Source organism: Tiliqua scincoides, chromosome 2, assembly GCF_035046505.1.
Source record: "Tiliqua scincoides isolate rTilSci1 chromosome 2, rTilSci1.hap2, whole genome shotgun sequence".
Lineage (NCBI taxonomy): Eukaryota > Metazoa > Chordata > Lepidosauria > Squamata > Scincidae > Tiliqua > Tiliqua scincoides.
The window spans coordinates 74,184,758-74,202,768 of record NC_089822.1 but is presented as its reverse complement, the minus strand read 5'-3'; the positions used below and the strand labels follow the sequence as shown (position 1 = coordinate 74,202,768).

General features: G+C 45.3%; 1 protein-coding gene across 4 annotated transcripts in view; it reads right to left on the bottom strand.

Moving 5' to 3' along the window:
- KDM4C (lysine demethylase 4C) overlaps positions 1–18,011 on the bottom strand; it is a 269,343-nt gene that overhangs the window by 233,676 nt on the left and 17,656 nt on the right. For all 4 annotated transcript variants that reach the window (XM_066613903.1, XM_066613905.1, XM_066613906.1 and 1 more), the window contains exons 4-5: positions 6,098–6,273; positions 4,542–4,656 (exon numbers count right to left, since the gene is read on the bottom strand). In XM_066613903.1, the coding sequence (XP_066470000.1) occupies positions 4,542–4,656; positions 6,098–6,273 (291 nt within the window). The remainder of the gene's footprint in view (positions 1–4,541; positions 4,657–6,097; positions 6,274–18,011) is intronic.

Genomic DNA, 18,011 nt, shown 5'->3' with positions numbered 1-18,011 from the left:
AATGCCACCAAAAGGTACAGCATAAGCATTCAGGGCCCAATCCTATCCAACATTCCAGCACTGATGCAGCCACAAGATAAGGAACAAATGTTCCCTTACTTTAAAAGGGTTTCATGACTGCCGCCCCCCCCCCCCCCCCCGCAGGATGTAGAGTATGCCTTGTTATCAGTGCTGGAAAGTTGGAGAAGACAGGACCCTTAGTTACTCAAGAGTTTTTATTTCTTTAATGAACTATACATTTTTGAATAACCAACATTTTTTAAAAAGAAGAAATTTTGTTCAGCAGTAGCAGAATAATAGAACAGAGTACAAATACACATGATTTTCTTTTGCAGAAAGTATACAAAGCCTGCTGGGCTAAACATGCCCTAAGAAAAATATAACAGTAAAAATGAACTCCATCATTCAGTATTTTTGTAGAAATCCACAATTTGTTCTAAGGACAACTACCACCGTAGGATATTTCCAAATGCACAGTGGACAACTTCATTGGTACACAAAACAGACAGTTATGGCTATGAAATACAAAGCTTTCAATGTATTCAAGAAATGCTAGAAACAACATAATAAACCATGAGAGAAAAGTTTGCTCTAAAGTGGTAGCTTTCCAAAAATTAAAGTCTGGGTTTATACCTGGTCTATTTTTTCATTTCACAGAGCTTAAAAATGGTATAACTGTGCTTTCTTCATTTTTCTTTTCTATCATTCCACCACCAAAGTAACATTGCTTCACAGAAGACAGTGCTATCAGTGGTTATTAACCATGATATCAGAAAATCAACTTAATTCTGGGGCAGTATACTTTTGATTAGCTACCACGTTTTCCAGACTCACAAAGAGAGTCTGGTCCAACAAGAAGCTGACGGAACATACCAAGATCCAGGTCTACAGAGCTTGTGTCCTGAGTACACTTCTGTACTGCAGCGAGTCATGGACTCTTCGCTCACAACAGGAGAGGAAACTGAACACTTTCCACATGTGCTGCCTCCGACGCATTCTCGACATCACCTGGCAGGACAAAGTTCCTAACAACACAGTCCTGGAACGTACTGGAATCCCTAGCATGTATGCACTGCTGAAACAGAGACGCCTGCGTTGGCTCGGTCATGTCGTGAGAATGGATGATGGCCGGATCCCAAAGGATCTCCTCTATGGAGAACTCGTGCAAGGAAAGCGCCCTACAGGTAGACCACAGCTGCGATACAAGGACATCTGCAAGAGGGATCTGAAGGCCTTAGGAGTGGACCTCAACAAGTGGGAAACCCTGGCCTCTGAGCGGCCCGCTTGGAGGCAGGCTGTGCAGCATAGCCTTTCCCAGTTTGAAGAGACACTTGGCCAACAGTCTGAGGCTAAGAGGCAAAGAAGGAAGGCCCATAGCCAGGGAGACAGACCAAGGACAGACTGCACTTGCTCCCGTTGTGGAAGGGATTGTCACTCCCGAACTGGCCTTTTCAGCCACACTAGACGATGTTCCAAAACCATCTTTCAGAGCGCGATACCATAGTCTCTCGAGACTGAAGGTTGCCAACAGCAACATACTTTTGATTAGAGATGCTGGAGAGGACTTGCTGGGATAGACCATCTTTATCCTACACAAGAAAAGACCTGCTGAATCAAGCCAAAAGGCCCCTCTAGTCTCCCACAGTGGCTCATAAGGTAACTCTGGGAAGCCCATAAACAGGAGAGAGGGGTATAACTCTTTTCCCAGTATTGCTCCTCTGCAACTGGCATTCAGAATCATACAGCTGCTAAACTTGAAGGTAGCAGATAGTTATGGTGACCAGTAGTCATTGATTGACCTCTCCTCCATGAATTTGCTCAATCCTCTTAAAGACATTCAACCTAGAGACCATCAAAACAACTTGTGGCAATGGATTCCACAAACACACCTATACTGCTTACAGGGAGTGTCCCAGGAGCAGTCACTGCTGGAACTACAATACTCGTCTATATGGACCTTAATCTAACCCAGCAAAACAATTATTATGTAATTATTGTAAGGAAATGTCATTCAAACTAGAAAACAATACTGGCCAGGATTCAAAGAAATGTGCAACTTTCTATACGTTCAAGGGTGCTTCGTACTTGTTTGAGCAACACAATAGCATCCCATTCAACATGGGAACCTTTTGAAACTGAGGGGAATTAGAAAAAAAAACTGTTCTATGGCATGGGGGTCTTCTGCTTAAAGAAAATACTTAAAAAACCCACTGGGCATGCCAAAGTACTTATTTGGATTGCAGTTATTTTTATTAACAGGGAGCTTGTTGGCTACATATTTTAATGCCTGCCTGGCTTAAAGAATTGCTAAACATTCATAAAGCAACCTCAAATTAGAATTACTACATATATTTGCCTGGAACTTTTTTTTTTAAATGCAACAGCCTTAATATATTGTGGAAACTATATTGCCTCCATGAGGTTGTCTGCATTGTTTTTACTTTTGATAATACAATTCACATATTTCATTTATTATATATGGTTTCTCATGAGGAAATTACACCATTTTCTTTCCCCCCTTCCCTCGCCTCATTTCTAGACACTGTATTTCATCCATTCTTATTGAATACATGAAAGTCCCTACTGCAAATAAATATGAGAGATCTAGAGTAAATTTAGAAGAGATTTCCCTAATATTCCAACAAATATGAAAACAAATCCTTGTGCAAGGATACCACCTGGTGGTTGCAGAGAAAATTGAAAAAGGAAGTTGGGTGAGAAGAAAGTCTATTAATTGCTTACCAGATTAGACTCTCATTCTAAAATGCACAGAAGTCAGGACTCATCCCACCACTTTTATGTCCACATTCCATTGCAAGATACGGCCTACACTGCCTCTGTTTTCAGTTTCTATTTAGTCTTCCTCCTTGTACTTTCTTATTTTTTCCGACATTTCCCTCAACTACTTTTTTTCTGTCAACTTTTTTTCTATTTAAATTCTCATTGCACTTAGAATATTACTAGCATCAGATTAGGCAAAGGGAGAAAATATCTTTGTTTGGGATGTCTCATACATTCTTGGTGACATATTCTAATAATGTCTATTGAGGCAGGAAATAGCACAGAAATGATTGTGACATTCTTCAGAGAAGCAAAAGAGAAGGCACAAAAAGAGAAGGTCCACTCATTCTCCAAATACTTTTCCAATTTAGCACCATCAACCCTCAGATTAGGAAATCTCTAAAAGAAGCTTTTCTTTATTATTTTTTGAAGTAACTGGCCTAGTTATATTAAAACACCCAAATTCAGGGTGCATGGCACACTGCTGAGAGGTTTCCTTTTCGCCCTACTGTGAGTGGTATTACACAGGCCTCTCTTGCAATGGGCCCAGTGTCTTCCTTCAGGGCTTTGAGAAACAAAGGAAGAGACTGCACTGAGGAAAGCTGAATCACTGGTTAGATAGCCCACTGAGTGTGTCTTGCCCAAGGGTAACTAAAATCCTTGAGTTAGCCCTTTTGCAGATAGTTCACAAGATAAAGGTGGCAACTATGACACTAGCATAAAACCTTCATACTAAGTTTGTAGCTTCTGCCTGAATTATCTCCCCATTCCTTCTTGAAGCAGCATTACTGGGAGAAGAATCCTTACTTAACAGTGGTGTCAAAACATTTATCAGGCAAATTTTGTTTTCCTTCTAATAATTAGCAGATGAAACTCTAGACTGATTTGGAAAAGCATGCTTGCCAAAGAAAATTATCTAAAGAGCAGCAAAAAAAGGATCCAAAGTGACCAGTAGATTGAAGGAAGGCACTTCCACATGCACACAATGCATGCTGCCAATTCCCATGGACATGAAGCTGCATACACACATATACCCATGCTTCATTACACTGTATTCCAGAAAAGGTTTTTCAGGAGGCATTAATGGCTGAAGTAGGAACAGAAAATTTCCAGGTTTATGCAACCAAATCATATTGGTTCAGTAATCATACTGAAGAAGATGTGCAAGCTAAAGTATACCTACATGGGACTTTTTTGTACCTTAATATTTTCATGCATGCCTATTGTACCCTTGGGTATTATCCCTTTTTCTCTGTGATAATTATTAAAACACCAAGTTACAACTAAATACTTTACTAATTAAGATTTTATACAAAAGATTTGGATTGCACTCTTATGTTTATGCAGACCACATGAATCCTGCACTGCAGATGTCTATTCATTAGAGGCAAAAGGAGTAACTATAAAAAGTAATAGATTCCTATGTCTCTCTCAAGCTGCATCAAAGACACTGAGTAAAATCATTTAACTGAGCACAGGTAGTTAGACACAAAATAGGAATATGAGATCATGTGGATGAGATCAGTGACTGATCCTGCCAATATTAACTTTGAGACTAGGACTCAAATAGGGTTTAGACTTAAGGCAACGGGCAGCACAATCCTAAGATCCTTGGAGCCCACAGGATAAGCTTTACGTTTAGTAAGAATATATGGTAACTGGAGCGAAAAGTTTTAAAACTATGATTCTTGAACCAATGAACTATGAGTGCAAGATTATGTAACATTTAATTTATAAGAATAATTAAATAGACCACATACTTCATCATATATGCTTCCATTAATATCTGCTCCATAGATTGGGGCCACAAAAGTTAAATTCTTCCAGTATTTACGCTCCAAGTCTTCATAATCTATATATCTTGGTGTACAATATCTGCAGTGGAGAAAAAATAATTGATGCACAGGTCAATATTTCTATATTGCATAAATGACGTTATAAATACTGCGACACGGGCCAGATCCATCATTGGTGGGCACACTCTCCAATGCACTCGGCAATTGTGCCCCATTTATGATGGTGGAATGTGAGTTCTGCCATTGTAAAAGAGTCCATATGATTGAGCAGCAATGCCCCATAACCAAAGTTTGGAATTCTTGTAATTTGATTGTTTTTATTCAAAAAAGCACAGGAATTATTGATATTTCCATTGTCATGCTGATACAAGCTTTGCTCCGTTTGAACCAAGCCTTACTAGACTTACTAGACTTACTAGACTTACTCAATGCTTCTAAAGTGTTAGAAGGCTGACTAACATGGATAATTATTGTTTCAAAACAATCTGAGTATTTTGATTACAAAGAACTAATAATATGAAAAATGGACCAAAATATTTTATAACAGCCCAATCCTATTCAACATTCCAGTGCTAATGTAGCCACAATGCAGTTCTAAAGTAAGGAAACAAACGATCCCCTACCCTGAGGAAGGTCCCATGACTGCCTCCCCATTGCAGAATGCAGTGCACACCCTGTTGGCATGGCTGCAACAGCACTGGAAAGTTAGATAGGATTGGGCCCTTACCTACATATCCTGCATAGTAGGTATGCAAAGAGATAGAGAGTGCACAAAAAATACCAGGAATTAGTTTACTGATTATTAATAACCATGCTTTAAATGATCTTACTATAGGAACATATGAATGATTTTGCCAAGGCTTCCAGTCTAAATTTCCTCCCTAATCACAAAATGTTATTTTGTTACCTATCTCTTGATGTGCAACATCCTGTATAGGTAGCAGGCAGCCCAATCCTGAGTTGCCCAGGGTGCCCAGGCTTGACAGCACCAAGAACGGCTGCTGCCGGATCCTGCGCGCCCCAGGCTACCGTGGGAGGCACCTCAGGAGAAGGGGACTTTCGTCCCCTTCTCCCAGGTAAGGTAAGCAGCCCCGCAATGGGGCTACTCACTTTACCGCCGCCCTTTTGGTAAAGGCTAAAGGCACTTGTGTAGGGCACCAAGCCCTCCACAAGTGCCTTGGATCCTACAGAGCAGAGCTCCATGTGTCCGCCTCCCTCCCTCCCCGACACAGCTCCAGCCCGCCCCTTCCCTGCGTCACGCCTCCACGTCACGCCTCCCCCCGCCCTCTCTCCGCCTCCCGCTGGCCTCCTGTCTCCCCGGAACGGCTCCTCCCTGGCCCCGCCCCCGCTTACCGTGCCGTGGCTCGACGGTCCATGAGACCACCGAGCCACAGAGGCTGGGTGACTGCCCTGCGCTAGCTCAGCACTGGCTGGTGCCGGTTGGAATGGTCTGAAAGCAGAGCTTGAGAGGGCAGTCACCTAATCAACATCTAAAGAAATCACTGAACGAATATACATACTTGTCACTGTTGGCAAGTTGCCTGAACTCCTTCACAGTCATTGGCTTTTTCTGAATGTTGTACTGAGTAAAGAGCCCTGACTGACCAGTAACCATCTGTTGAATTGGAGCTGGAATCATCAGATCATCAATGTCATCATACTGTTTCCTTGGCTTCCACTCCTTGGGAGGAATCACCTAGAAATTTAGAGGAACAACAACAAAAGTAACTCAAAATATTATAAAATACTGTGTAAACCAGAAAAATCATGTCTGCAAGATTAGTCAGATTTAAAAGACAGGGACTACAACCCAGAAAGCTTCTTTAGAAATGCTTCAGAAATATTTCATTTCAATATCATGAACTACTTTCAAAACTTCACAGTTTAAAGCAGTGTGCCATATGGCAAGACAGAAAACAGTCAAAAGCCTTGCTGTGCATGCATAGGCAGCTGTGTGTTCTTTGGTTTGTGATCCTGGTACCCAACACGTTAACAGAGCCAGCATTTAACCAGAATTTTACTTCCCAAGTAATACAATTAGTATTAGGTTAAAAGCAGGGCTGGCCTTAGGGCAATTTGAAAGAGCTTGAAGAGGGACTACACTGAGGCAGCAAATGGAGCACCTGCAGCCACAGCCATCACCTTATTCTGTAACTGATATTCCAGCATGTAATCTTCCATGCCAATGCACTGCAAGGAGCACCCAGCGAGTGGAGCAATGTTGCTAGATGGTCCTCCCTCCTACCTGCACCTGGATCCAATAGGACCCATGGGACGCATTGGCAGTGACACCACTGCCAGGTGCCTCGCCATGGATGCTCATCCTGGTGAGCAGGGGGGACCATGTGGGAGGGGACTCCTGCAAAAATGTTTTGCATTGGGCCCCACAGCTCCTAAGGCTGGCCCTGGTTAAAAGTTATGTCCTATTATGAATAAGCAACTACAAAGATGATAATGCAGCATGATAATGTAGCATGCATTATCAAAAGTATTGTAGCATGAAATACCCAGACTGATCAGCATATGAGTTTTGAATGAAAAGGCGGGGCAAATGTATACCAGCTTCATCAGATACTTTCGACGTTGTACTTTATAAGAAAAAAGCACATGGATTAACTATGCTGTATTACCTTAAGGCAGTGAAGTCAAACCTCTTATAGGATCTCTAATAACTTGCATGGTTGATGGCTCCTTGGCAGTACGACCAACATAAACAGGCTGAGCTGGAAATGGCATGACGTTGCTGGTGCTGATATGTCCCAATGTACACCAGCAACTTACTTAATCAACACTTTAGGAACAACACAGGCAAGGACACAAGAGAGCATACAGAACTGTTGTCTGCAGGAGGGAAAAGGAATGGCATCCCTATGTCAAGTTTCCCCCAGATTCTCCATAACATAAGAGTATTCCCAAACTCCTACAAGGGAATTGAGAATCACCTACGTAGGTGTGGGGGTGTGGCTAAGGCAATGATGCAATCGCCACTGCCAGGAACAAAGGGGGATTTTCTATTTTTAAAAAAGCTGTTAAAAAAAAAGAGCTATTGGAACACATTTCTGGTTTTTGACCGTGAACCCAGAAGTGGGTTCCAACACTTTAATTTTTTAAGCTTCTGAGGCTTGGGGAACCCTGTGGAGATATCTGCAGGGCTCTCTTCACCACCCGGACACCAGCGCTGCTGGTAGAAGGTTGGAAAAACCCTCTTCTGTTCCCAGCAGTGGCACAATCCTGGGAAACATGTTGTTGCCTTCCCCCCTCGCCATCCCTTAAAGGGACATAGGCCAGTGCTTCCCAGGCTGGTGGGTCATGACCCACCAATTTGGGAACCACTGATACAGTAACTTATGACATGTTTTAGTTCCATTACGCCTTTCAACAGTGAGGCTCTGTAGCTCAGTGATACAATGCATACTATGCATGTGGAAGATTCTAGATTTAACCCACAGCATCACCAGGTAGCAACTGAGAAAGACCTCTATGTGGAACCCTGAAGAACTGTTACCAGCAGTGTCATAAGAACATAAGAACATAAGAACAGCCCCACTGGATCAGGCCATAGGCCCATCTAGTCCAGCTTCCTGTATCTCACAGCGGCCCACCAAATGCCCCAGGGAGCACACCAGATAACAAGAGACCTCATCCTGGTGCTCTCCCCTACATCTGGCATTCTGACTTAACCCATTCCTAAAATCAGGAGGTTGCGCATACACATCATGGCTTGTACCCCATAATGGATTTTTCCTCCAGAAACTCGTCCAATCCCCTTTTAAAGGCGTCTAGGCTAGACGCCAGCACCACATCCTGTGGCAAGGAGTTCCACAGACCGACCACGCGCTGAGTAAAGAAATATTTTCTTTTGTCTGTCCTAACCCGCCCAACACTCAATTTTAGTGGATGTCCCCTGGTTCTGGTATTATGTGAGAGTGTAAAGAGCATCTCCCTATCCACTCTGTCCATCCCCTGCATAATTTTGTATGTCTCAATCATGTCCCCCCTCAAGCGTCTCTTTTCTAGGCTGAAGAGGCCCAAACGCCGTAGCCTTTCCTCATAAGGAAGGTGCCCCAGCCCCGTAATCATCTTAGTTGCTCTCTTTTGCACCTTTTCCATTTCCACTATGTCTTTTTTGAGATGCGGCGACCAGAACTGGACACAATACTCCAGGTGTGGCCTTACCATACATTTGTACAACGGCATTATAATACTAACCGTTTTGTTCTCAATACCCTTCCTAATGATCCCAAGCATAGAATTGGCCTTCTTCACTGCTGCCGCACATTGGGTCGACACTTTCATCGACCTGTCCACCACCACCCCAAGATCTCTCTCCTGATCTGTCACAGACAGCTCAGAACCCATCAGCCTATATCTAAAGTTTTGATTTTTTGCCCCAATGTGCATGACTTTACACTTACTGACATTGAAGCGCATCTGCCATTTTGCTGCCCATTCTGCCAGTCTGGAGAGATCCTTCTGGAGCTCCTCACAAGCACTTCTGGTCTTTACCACTCGGAAAAGTTTGGTGTCATCTGCAAACTTAGCCACTTCACTGCTCAATCCTGTCTCCAGGTCATTTATGAAGAGGTTGAAAAGCACCGGTCCCAGGACAGATCCTTGGGGCACACCGCTTTTCACCTCTCTCCATTGTGAAAATTGCCCATTGACACCCACTCTCTGCTTCCTGGCCTCCAACCAGTTCTCAATCCACGAGAGGACCTGTCCTCTAATTCCCTGACTGTGGAGTTTTTTCAGTAGCCTTTGGTGAGGGACCGTGTCAAACGCCTTCTGAAAGTCCAGATATATAATGTCCACGGGTTCTCCCGCATCCACATGCCTGTTGACCTTTTCAAAGAATTCTATAAGGTTTGTGAGGCAAGACTTACCCTTACAGAAGCCATGCTGACTCTCCCTCAGCAAGGCCTGTTCGTCTATGTGTTTTGAGATCCTATCTTTGATGAGGCATTCCACCATCTTACCCAGTATGGATGTTAGGCTGACCGGCCTATAGTTTCCCGGGTCCCCCCTCTTTCCCTTTTTAAAAATAGGCGTGACATTTGCTATCCTCCAATCTTCTGGCACCGTGGCCGTTTTGAGGGACAAGTTGCATACCTTAGTCAAGAGATCTGCAACTTCATTCTTCAATTCCTTAATAACCCTTGGGTGGATGCCATCAGGGCCCGGTGACTTATTGATCTTTAATTTATCAATGAGGTCTGAAACATCTTCTCTTTTAACCTCTATCTGACTTAACTCCTCGGTTAGGAGGGGCCGTTCGGGCAGCGGTATCTGCCCGAGGTCTTCTGCCGTGAAGACAGATGCAAAGAACTCATTTAATTTCTCTGCCATCTCTAAGTCTCCTTTTATCTCCCCTTTCCCTCCCTCACCATCCAGAGGGCCAACCGCTTCTCTGGCGGGTTTCCTGCTTCTAACATATTTGAAGAAGCTTTTATTATTCCCCTTAATGTTGCTGGCCATGCGTTCCTCATAGTCTCGCTTGGCCTCCCATATCACCTTCTTACATTTCTTTTGCCACAGTTTATGTTCCTTTTTATTCTCTTCATTAGGGCAAGACTTCCATTTACGGAAGGAAGCTTCCTTGCCCTTCACAGCCTCTCTAACTTGGCTGGTTAGCCATGCGGGCACCCTCCTGGATTTAGTGGAACCCTTCTTTCTTTGCGGTATACACCTCTGCTGGGCCTCTATTACTGTTGTTTTAAGCAGCCTCCATGCACTCTGGAGAGACTGGACTCTTTTTACCCTCCCTTTCAACCTCCTTCTAACCAGCCTCCTCATTTGAGGGAAGTCCGCCCGTCGGAAGTCAAGGGTTTTTGTTAGAGATTTGCCTGGTATTCTTCCCCCAACGTGCACGTCAAAACGGATCGCAGCATGATCACTATTCCCCAATGGCTCAGTAACGTTTACATCTCTAACCAGGTCCTGCGTACCGCACAAAATTAAATCCAGAGTCACCTGTCCTCTGGTGGGCTCCGTGACTAGCTGATCTAAGCCACAGTCATTTAGCACGTCAAGAAATCCGGTTTCCTTGTCGTGACCAGAACACAAATTGACCCAGTCAATATGAGGATAATTGAAGTCCCCCATGATTACAACCCTGTCCTTCCTTGTCACCTCCCTGATCTGTTTCCTCATTTCAAGGTCCCCATCAGATTTCTGGTCTGGAGGACGATAGCACACCCCCAGTATTACATCGCTGCTCAAGCCTGGTAATTTAACCCACAGAGATTCTACGGTGGAGTCGGACCCACCTTCAATCTCTACTTTGCTGGATTCTATCCCTTCCTTAACATAAAGGGCCACCCCACCTCCAACACGCCCCTGCCTGTCCCTCCTGTAGAGTTTATAGCCCGGGATTGCGGTATCCCACTGATTCTCCGCATTCCACCAGGTTTCCGTTATGCCCACTATGTCAATATTTTCCCTTGTCACCAGACATTCCAGTTCTCCCACCTTTGCTCGTAGACTTCGGGCATTCGCATAAAAGCATTTATACACGGAATGCCCCAGGATGGGCTGCTTATTCGCTCCTTTGTCCCCGCATCCTCTCATTGTGCCAAACTGTCTATCACATCCCATCTCCCTACCTTTCCCAATTTCTTCTCCTACCCTGCCTTTGTCTTGTTGTTCTCTAACCTCCCCATCCTCATCCCATAGGGATGAGGAGTCCCGAACCGGATGCCCCTCGGCTCCTGTCGGCCTTCCCCCAGGGATCAGTTTAAAAGCTGCTCTGCCACCTTTTTAATGTTATGCGCCAGCAGTCTGGTTCCATTCTGGTTCAAATGGAGCCCGTCCCTCTTGTACAGGCCCCGCTTGTCCCAAAACGTTCCCCAGTGCCTAACGAATCTAAACCCCTCCTCCCTACACCACCGTCTCATCCACGCATTGAGACCCCTGATCTCCGCCTGCCTAGCTGGCCCTGCGCGTGGAACAGGTAGCACTTCAGAGAACGCTACCTTTGAGGTCCTGGCTTTCAGCTTCCTGCCTAAAAGCCTAAATTTGGCCTCCAGGACCTCCCAGCTACACTTGCCCACGTCGTTGGTGCCGACATGCACCACAGCCGCTACCTCTCCCCCAGCACTGTCTACTAGCCTGTCTAGACGAGAAGTGATGTCCGCAACCTTCGCACCAGGCAGGCAAGTCACCATGCGGTCCTCACATCCGTCGCAAACCCCCCTCTCTATGTTTCTAATAATCGAATCTCCCACTACAAGAAGCCCCCGACCCCCCTCCCGCCGAGGAGTATCCCGAGTGCGCTCGGATACGGGCCCATCTCCTGGAGAAGGGATCCCCCCTAGGGGATTGTTTCCCTCCTCTCCAGGATGACGTCCTCCAGTCCCGAGACTTCCCACCCGGGCAGCCGAGGAGCTGCACGCCTGAGGTTGGGACAAAGCCTGATCGTCCCCAGAAGTCTCCCCACGGTCCTCCTCTGGCTGCCTGCGCTTCTCCAGGTCGGCCACCAAGGCTTCAAGGGAGCGGACGCGTTCCCTGAGAGCCTGGAGCTCCTTGCACCGAGGACACACCCATGACTTATGCCCCAGAGGCATATAATCATACATGTGGCACTCAATGCAGAACACTGGATAGCCCCCACTCTGCTGCTGGCTGTCTGACTGCATAGCTTTTTTGTTGTTGTTGTTGTTGTTTTATTTAGGGGTCCTTTTAAAAACCGTACACTGGATAGCAGCCTTTTCTCTAGGGAAGAGGAAGGGCAGTGTATGGGGCCCTGGCCTCCTCGCCCTGCCGCTGAACTCGCCCAGATGCTAAACTCTTGTGCCTTACCTGGCACTTAGTTCCCAGAGGCACTGGGTTCCCAGAGGCCACACGCGTCTGCAGAGAGCCTCACGCGATGGCCTGCCTAGCTTTATACTCCTGGCTGGCTCCTCCCCCCTCCTTCCTTCCTGATTGAAAGGGGGCTGATTGAAAGGTTGGGAATTGGCCCTTCCCCTCCTAGTTCTGTTCTCTTAGGCTGGACTGTTTTTGTAACCTCAAGCTAGTTTTTATTTGGGTTTGTTTAATTATTTATTGCTCTCTAGATCCTGTGTCCCAATTTACTGACCTGTTTAGGTTATGTTCTAACTTAGATTAGGTTTAACCTGGGTTAAGTATAGGTTTAATTTAAACAAGTAGAAAACCTGCTTTTCACTTTATCCTCCTCCCTTCCTTCGATTAAGTGCTACCTTAGGTGCAGCTAACTTTCAATTTTGATTTAAATGCCTGACCCTTGGGCACTTACTCACGAGTAGGACTCTGCTCTTACTCACGAGTAGGACTCTGCTCGTCCTGATCCAGATAGCTGTCTGGATCGTCCTGATCCAGATAGCTTAATGGTCCAGTTCAGTACAAGGTACTGTATCTTCATATGTTCCTTACTGTTGTCGTTCAATTACAGTCAGTTCTCTTTCTAGTATATGTGAATTTACTTATCTGCCAGGAGCAGAACTGCTACATTCTCTCAATATCCATGCTTCTGTTCTCATTATCTGCTTTGCAGACACCTTCTGGAGACAGCAGACCCCTTTAAAATGGCTGGCGCAGACTCCTTTAAAATAGCCAGGGGTATGGGCTGATTGCAGGTGTCATTCCAAAGGTCCCTGCAGCCTTTAGAACAGCAATTTTAAACTGCTGTGCTGTAAATAGTCCCCAGGTGTGTCAGGAGAATTTGGGAGAGGGTTATTTATTAGTAGGGCCATTGGAGGATGCAACAGCACAGTGTGCCTTGTCAATTGTCAAAAAACTGATGGTGTGCCTTGACCATTTAAGTGCCTTGCCTGTGTGCCATGAGATGAAAAAAGTTGAGAATCACTGCTCTAGAATGTCCCTGAAGCATTCAGAAATATTTTGGCACTTTCTGCTGCACTCCACTAGCTTCCTGAGGAATTCTTCTGACAGCAGGGAAGGTACCAACCCCCCCCCCGCCACGTACCCCTTGCATCTAAAAGATAAATGGTTCGTTATCTGCAAATTCACTATCTGCTAGGGTTTCCAGGAACCTAACCCTATTGAATAATGAGAACTGACTGTATATGGAACAAGACAATTATGTCATCACATCATAAAATAAGCACTGCTACATACTGCAGAAGATCAGGGGGAAAATCAACATGGGAATGCTGCTTTTGGAAGCAAACCCTCTTCTCCAGCAATGTGAAGTTCTACTCCAAGGTCAAGATAACATGAAGGTATATAAATTATGAATATTGCTGTCATGCAGTCTACAGACAATATTTTTTTGTATTCCATGCACCTGCAATCAGACCAGCAATATTATATAGCTGCAGAGGTACATTTCCAGAGATTTAGAACTGTCTGGGGAAAAACAAAATGACTGCTAGTATGAAGGGGTGGGGCTTAATTGCTCTGCATAGCATCTTATTCATACTGTTACAGCTTACAGAATTACATAAAATCAGAAAATATAGAGTGTAAAAGGCCAGAGAATGTCCCTTGTTGACACAGAACTCCATTTATTTTCTGGATAAATAGCAATATCCAGGAAAAAAAAACATTTTCAGTCCAATCCTATAGGGTCCTGCCAACAGTGGAACATGGGTTCTACTGGCAGCAACTGCTGCAAAGCACCCACAAAGCACTCTCAGGCAGTGCACTAAGTAGCACTCTACCCAAGTGCCTGTGAGAAGGCTGGACCCTTTCTGGATGAATTGGGGGATTGCTGGTCACTTGCTGGAGCAGGTAAGCCAGCAGGGGAGATAGAAGGGGTGTGGAGAAGGCAGAATGGGGGCAGAACAGGGGTGGGGAAGCTGCAAGAGGGGGTAGCTCCAGTGGTAATGGCATGCTCCAGATCCTATCCCTTATCTGGGCAGCATCCTCATCCCCTTTCTCTCCTCAGACTTGTCACATCAATTTCTCTGGTGCAGGTCTGAGGAGACCCACTGCAAAGTGGGATGCTTACAGAGGTGTGAGGCCCCTTTACCCTCTGATGCCTCCCAATCCACCTACACCCTGCTAGATACAGCATGACCATTTCTAGTCATGGAGTGGGAAGTATAAGATTAAGATGTTAATACTTTATTTTTTGACTGGGTTCTTTTGCAATGTACACATTAACTACAAGAAGTTGCACGAATTCTTAAAGCATACAGATTAATTTCAACAACAGATATTGCCATGTAAAAGTGATGGACACAATTTAGATAGGGTTCTACTTAAGTTATGGCATATTAACCTTTTTATGTACATTAGCTACTACAGATGTAGTAGTTTAGCCATTTCAGGATTTCGATAAAGTCCTCTCCAATTCTATTAGTATATTCCACAAAGTTTTTTAAAAAATATATGCACAAAGGAAGGAACTAAATGTTGGTTTGGGAGGCAGAGAAGTCATGCATTGAAGACATATGCATAAAAATCAAATATGTGCATAGCAATTCTCATTTTCATGACTATTACGCACACACTTGTGATTCGGGCTACACAGTGTGAATATTTTAAAAGAGCATTTGCATCCTTTTCTCTAACTCAAGGTCAATGGTTTTAAGGGTTTTTTAAGGTTACAATGCTAAGACTATTTCCATTCTCACAGGAATAAATTTTTAGTGATTTATATTAACAATATACCAATGAGCTCTACCATCTATGAAAACATACTGAGGCCATCTCCATCTCCCCCCCCCCAACCCCAAAAAAGGAACTTACAACATTAATAGGCACTGCGTAATAAAAACTTGATTCTGAGTAGAAGACGTCCTTGGTTCAAGATTACCAAGCAAATTATACACATGCTGTAGCAAAACAAGCCTCCTATGTTATATGTCAGTGGTTCCCAAACTGGTGGGTCATGACCTACCAGGGGAACCTGAAAAGAGCCCCTTTAAGGGAAATGGCCTAGAAAACAGCAGCAATATGATCCGGACAATTGTGCTGCAGCTAAGAAGGAAAGGCTTACATACCTGCAGGTTGCTGTGGCTCTCTGGAGGGTCTGGGGAGCCCAAGACCCCTTCTGCAGCTCTCCCGGCAGCTTCAAAGTCCTGCACAGGTGGACCCTCATTATCTGCAAGGGTTCTATTCCTGGAGCCCTTGTGGATACAGAATTCCACGTGAAACCAAGTCACATGGATTTCAGGTACCACCAAGCTCCGAACATGACCAAAGCCTTGCTCTGGTTGCCTCCAGAGGCACTTTTGTGGCCCGTGGAGGCTGCACACAGCCTCCAAGGGCCTCAGAATGGCCTCCAGTGGTCCAAGAACAGCACTTCTGGTTTTTGACCAAAAACTGGAAGTGCCCTTCTAGGACCTCCAGAGGACATCTGGTTCTACGCGGGTCCAGAGGAACCTGCATTGAGCCAAACCCGCAGATCCAAAATCTGTGAATAAGGCTCAAGCTGTAATAAGGAAAAGAAAACCACTGCCTTTATTCAGCACAAAACTGGAAGTGGGTTTTTTTTTTCTTTTTTACAGCACTTTGGAGCTGCTGGAAGGGTTACAGAGAGGGTCACAGGCTCCCCAGACCCTTCGGAGAGCCATAGTGACCCCCAGGTAAGTTTAGAAAACGCTGTTTTGCCAAATCCCAAGCCACTGGGCCTTGCAAACCAGTCCAATCAGAGTTGCCAATAAGTCAAGTTCCAGTCCAATGGTCAGGTTCCAGGTAGGTCAGTCCAATCCGTCAGGGTATCCAAATCAAAGTCCAAAGCCAATCACAATCCAGTCTTTCCCAATTCCATAAACCAAGTCAGTCAGTCTCCTACCTCCAACCTGCATTCCTATCACCCACCATCCTTTCTATCTCAGGTGCTCCTTATATCCTGAGGGATCTCCTTTAGCCTCTAGTGGCTGCAGCTGTGCAGCACACCTCCAGCTACCACCTGGGCCTTAATCCTGCATTCACTTAGAGCAAGGGGCACTGTGGACACCACACCCTATCTCCTCGGTAATATCTTCCGCAATTCCAATACAATCCACCCCTTGGTGTCACAGTGGTTCCCTTGATCAATTGCTCTTTTTTCTTGAACCATCCACCCCTTGGTCTGTTTCATCTTTTCCATACCGGTTGCTGAAGCTCCCATACAGTCCAATCCATTCTGGTGCCCATTTGGTCTATATCATGCCCCATCCCAGAGGGCAGCCTATCAATCCCAGTGGTCCTGCAATTAAGTCCAGAGGCCATCCTATTAATTGTAGGCATGCTGGCTCCTCCACTTCCATCTGTTCCCCTCTCTAGGGCATCTCTAAAACTACGAGGCATTCCCATTCTATTTCTTGGGGAGTCTCTTTCAAACCCCCTTCCAGCAGCAAAGCCCATTTTATTCATCCTGCCAAGCCCCATTCTAGGAGGATAATGGCCCAAACTCTCCATGCCATGGAAAGGGCCTTCCATTCCTCCCATTTTGTTCATCCTAAAATCCAAGCCTTTCATACCCGTTGTTCCAGGTCCCAAGTTGCCTATCTCCAGGCCCTTGGTCAAGTGGTTTGCATTAATAGGTCTCCCTCCTGGTCCCAGCCCCATACCAATGCCCCCAAGTCCATGAGGAAGCTGCTGGGGTTGCTCTGGAGGAGAGCAGTCTCTGTTTGGTAAGGCTCGTTCATCCATCTTCACGTGCATCTGTCTACCAAACAGCAACTGTCCATTGAACATGGAGATGGCCTGGACAGCTTCAATTACTTGCTCAAAAGTCACAGTGCCAATCCCTCGACTTCTGCCATCTTTGTCTTTAAAAATGTCTGCACGGACAACCACACCGGCCATGCTGAACACATCCTTCAGTTTCTTCCAGCCAACTTTGTACTTCAAATTGGCAACAAACACAGTGCTTCCCAATCTGCCAGCCTGAAAAGAGTCAAAGAGGCCCTCTTTGCTGCTCCTGCAGCCCCACCCCTTTATCTCTAGTCCAGACCGGCACTTCAGTTCAACCAGGCGTCCTGCCTGTGCCTTATACAGGCTCTCTGCAGCCTTTATATCTTTGTGGGCATTTGCAAAGGCCTTCACATATGTGAGATTTTTCTCTCTTTCAATGCAAATTAGCCCTTTTAACTTGGCAACTTCCTCTCTCAGAATTCTCTTCTCCACATCCTCCCCACCTGACCCCCTGAGCCTTTTCAGGGAAAGGATGCCATATTTAATGAGTCCTCCCATATACTGCACCATCTGGAAAATGGTCCAAAGAATGCTCAAAGTAGCCCAGACATTCCATAATAGGACAGGAGCATTTGCTTTCCATATAGCAAGGTCCAGGGCCTCCCAGATCTGCCAGAGATCCATTTGCTTGCTCTCTTGTTAGACAAGGGGATACTACTTGCCTTGGGCTTGTACCCCACTCCTGGTACCAATTGTTTTGCCAAATCCCAAGCCACTGGGCCTTGCAAGCCAGTCCAATCAGAGTTGCCAATAAGTCAAGTTCCAGTCCAATGGTCAGGTTCCAGGTAGGTCAGTCCAATCCGTCAGGGTATCCAAATCAAAGTCCAA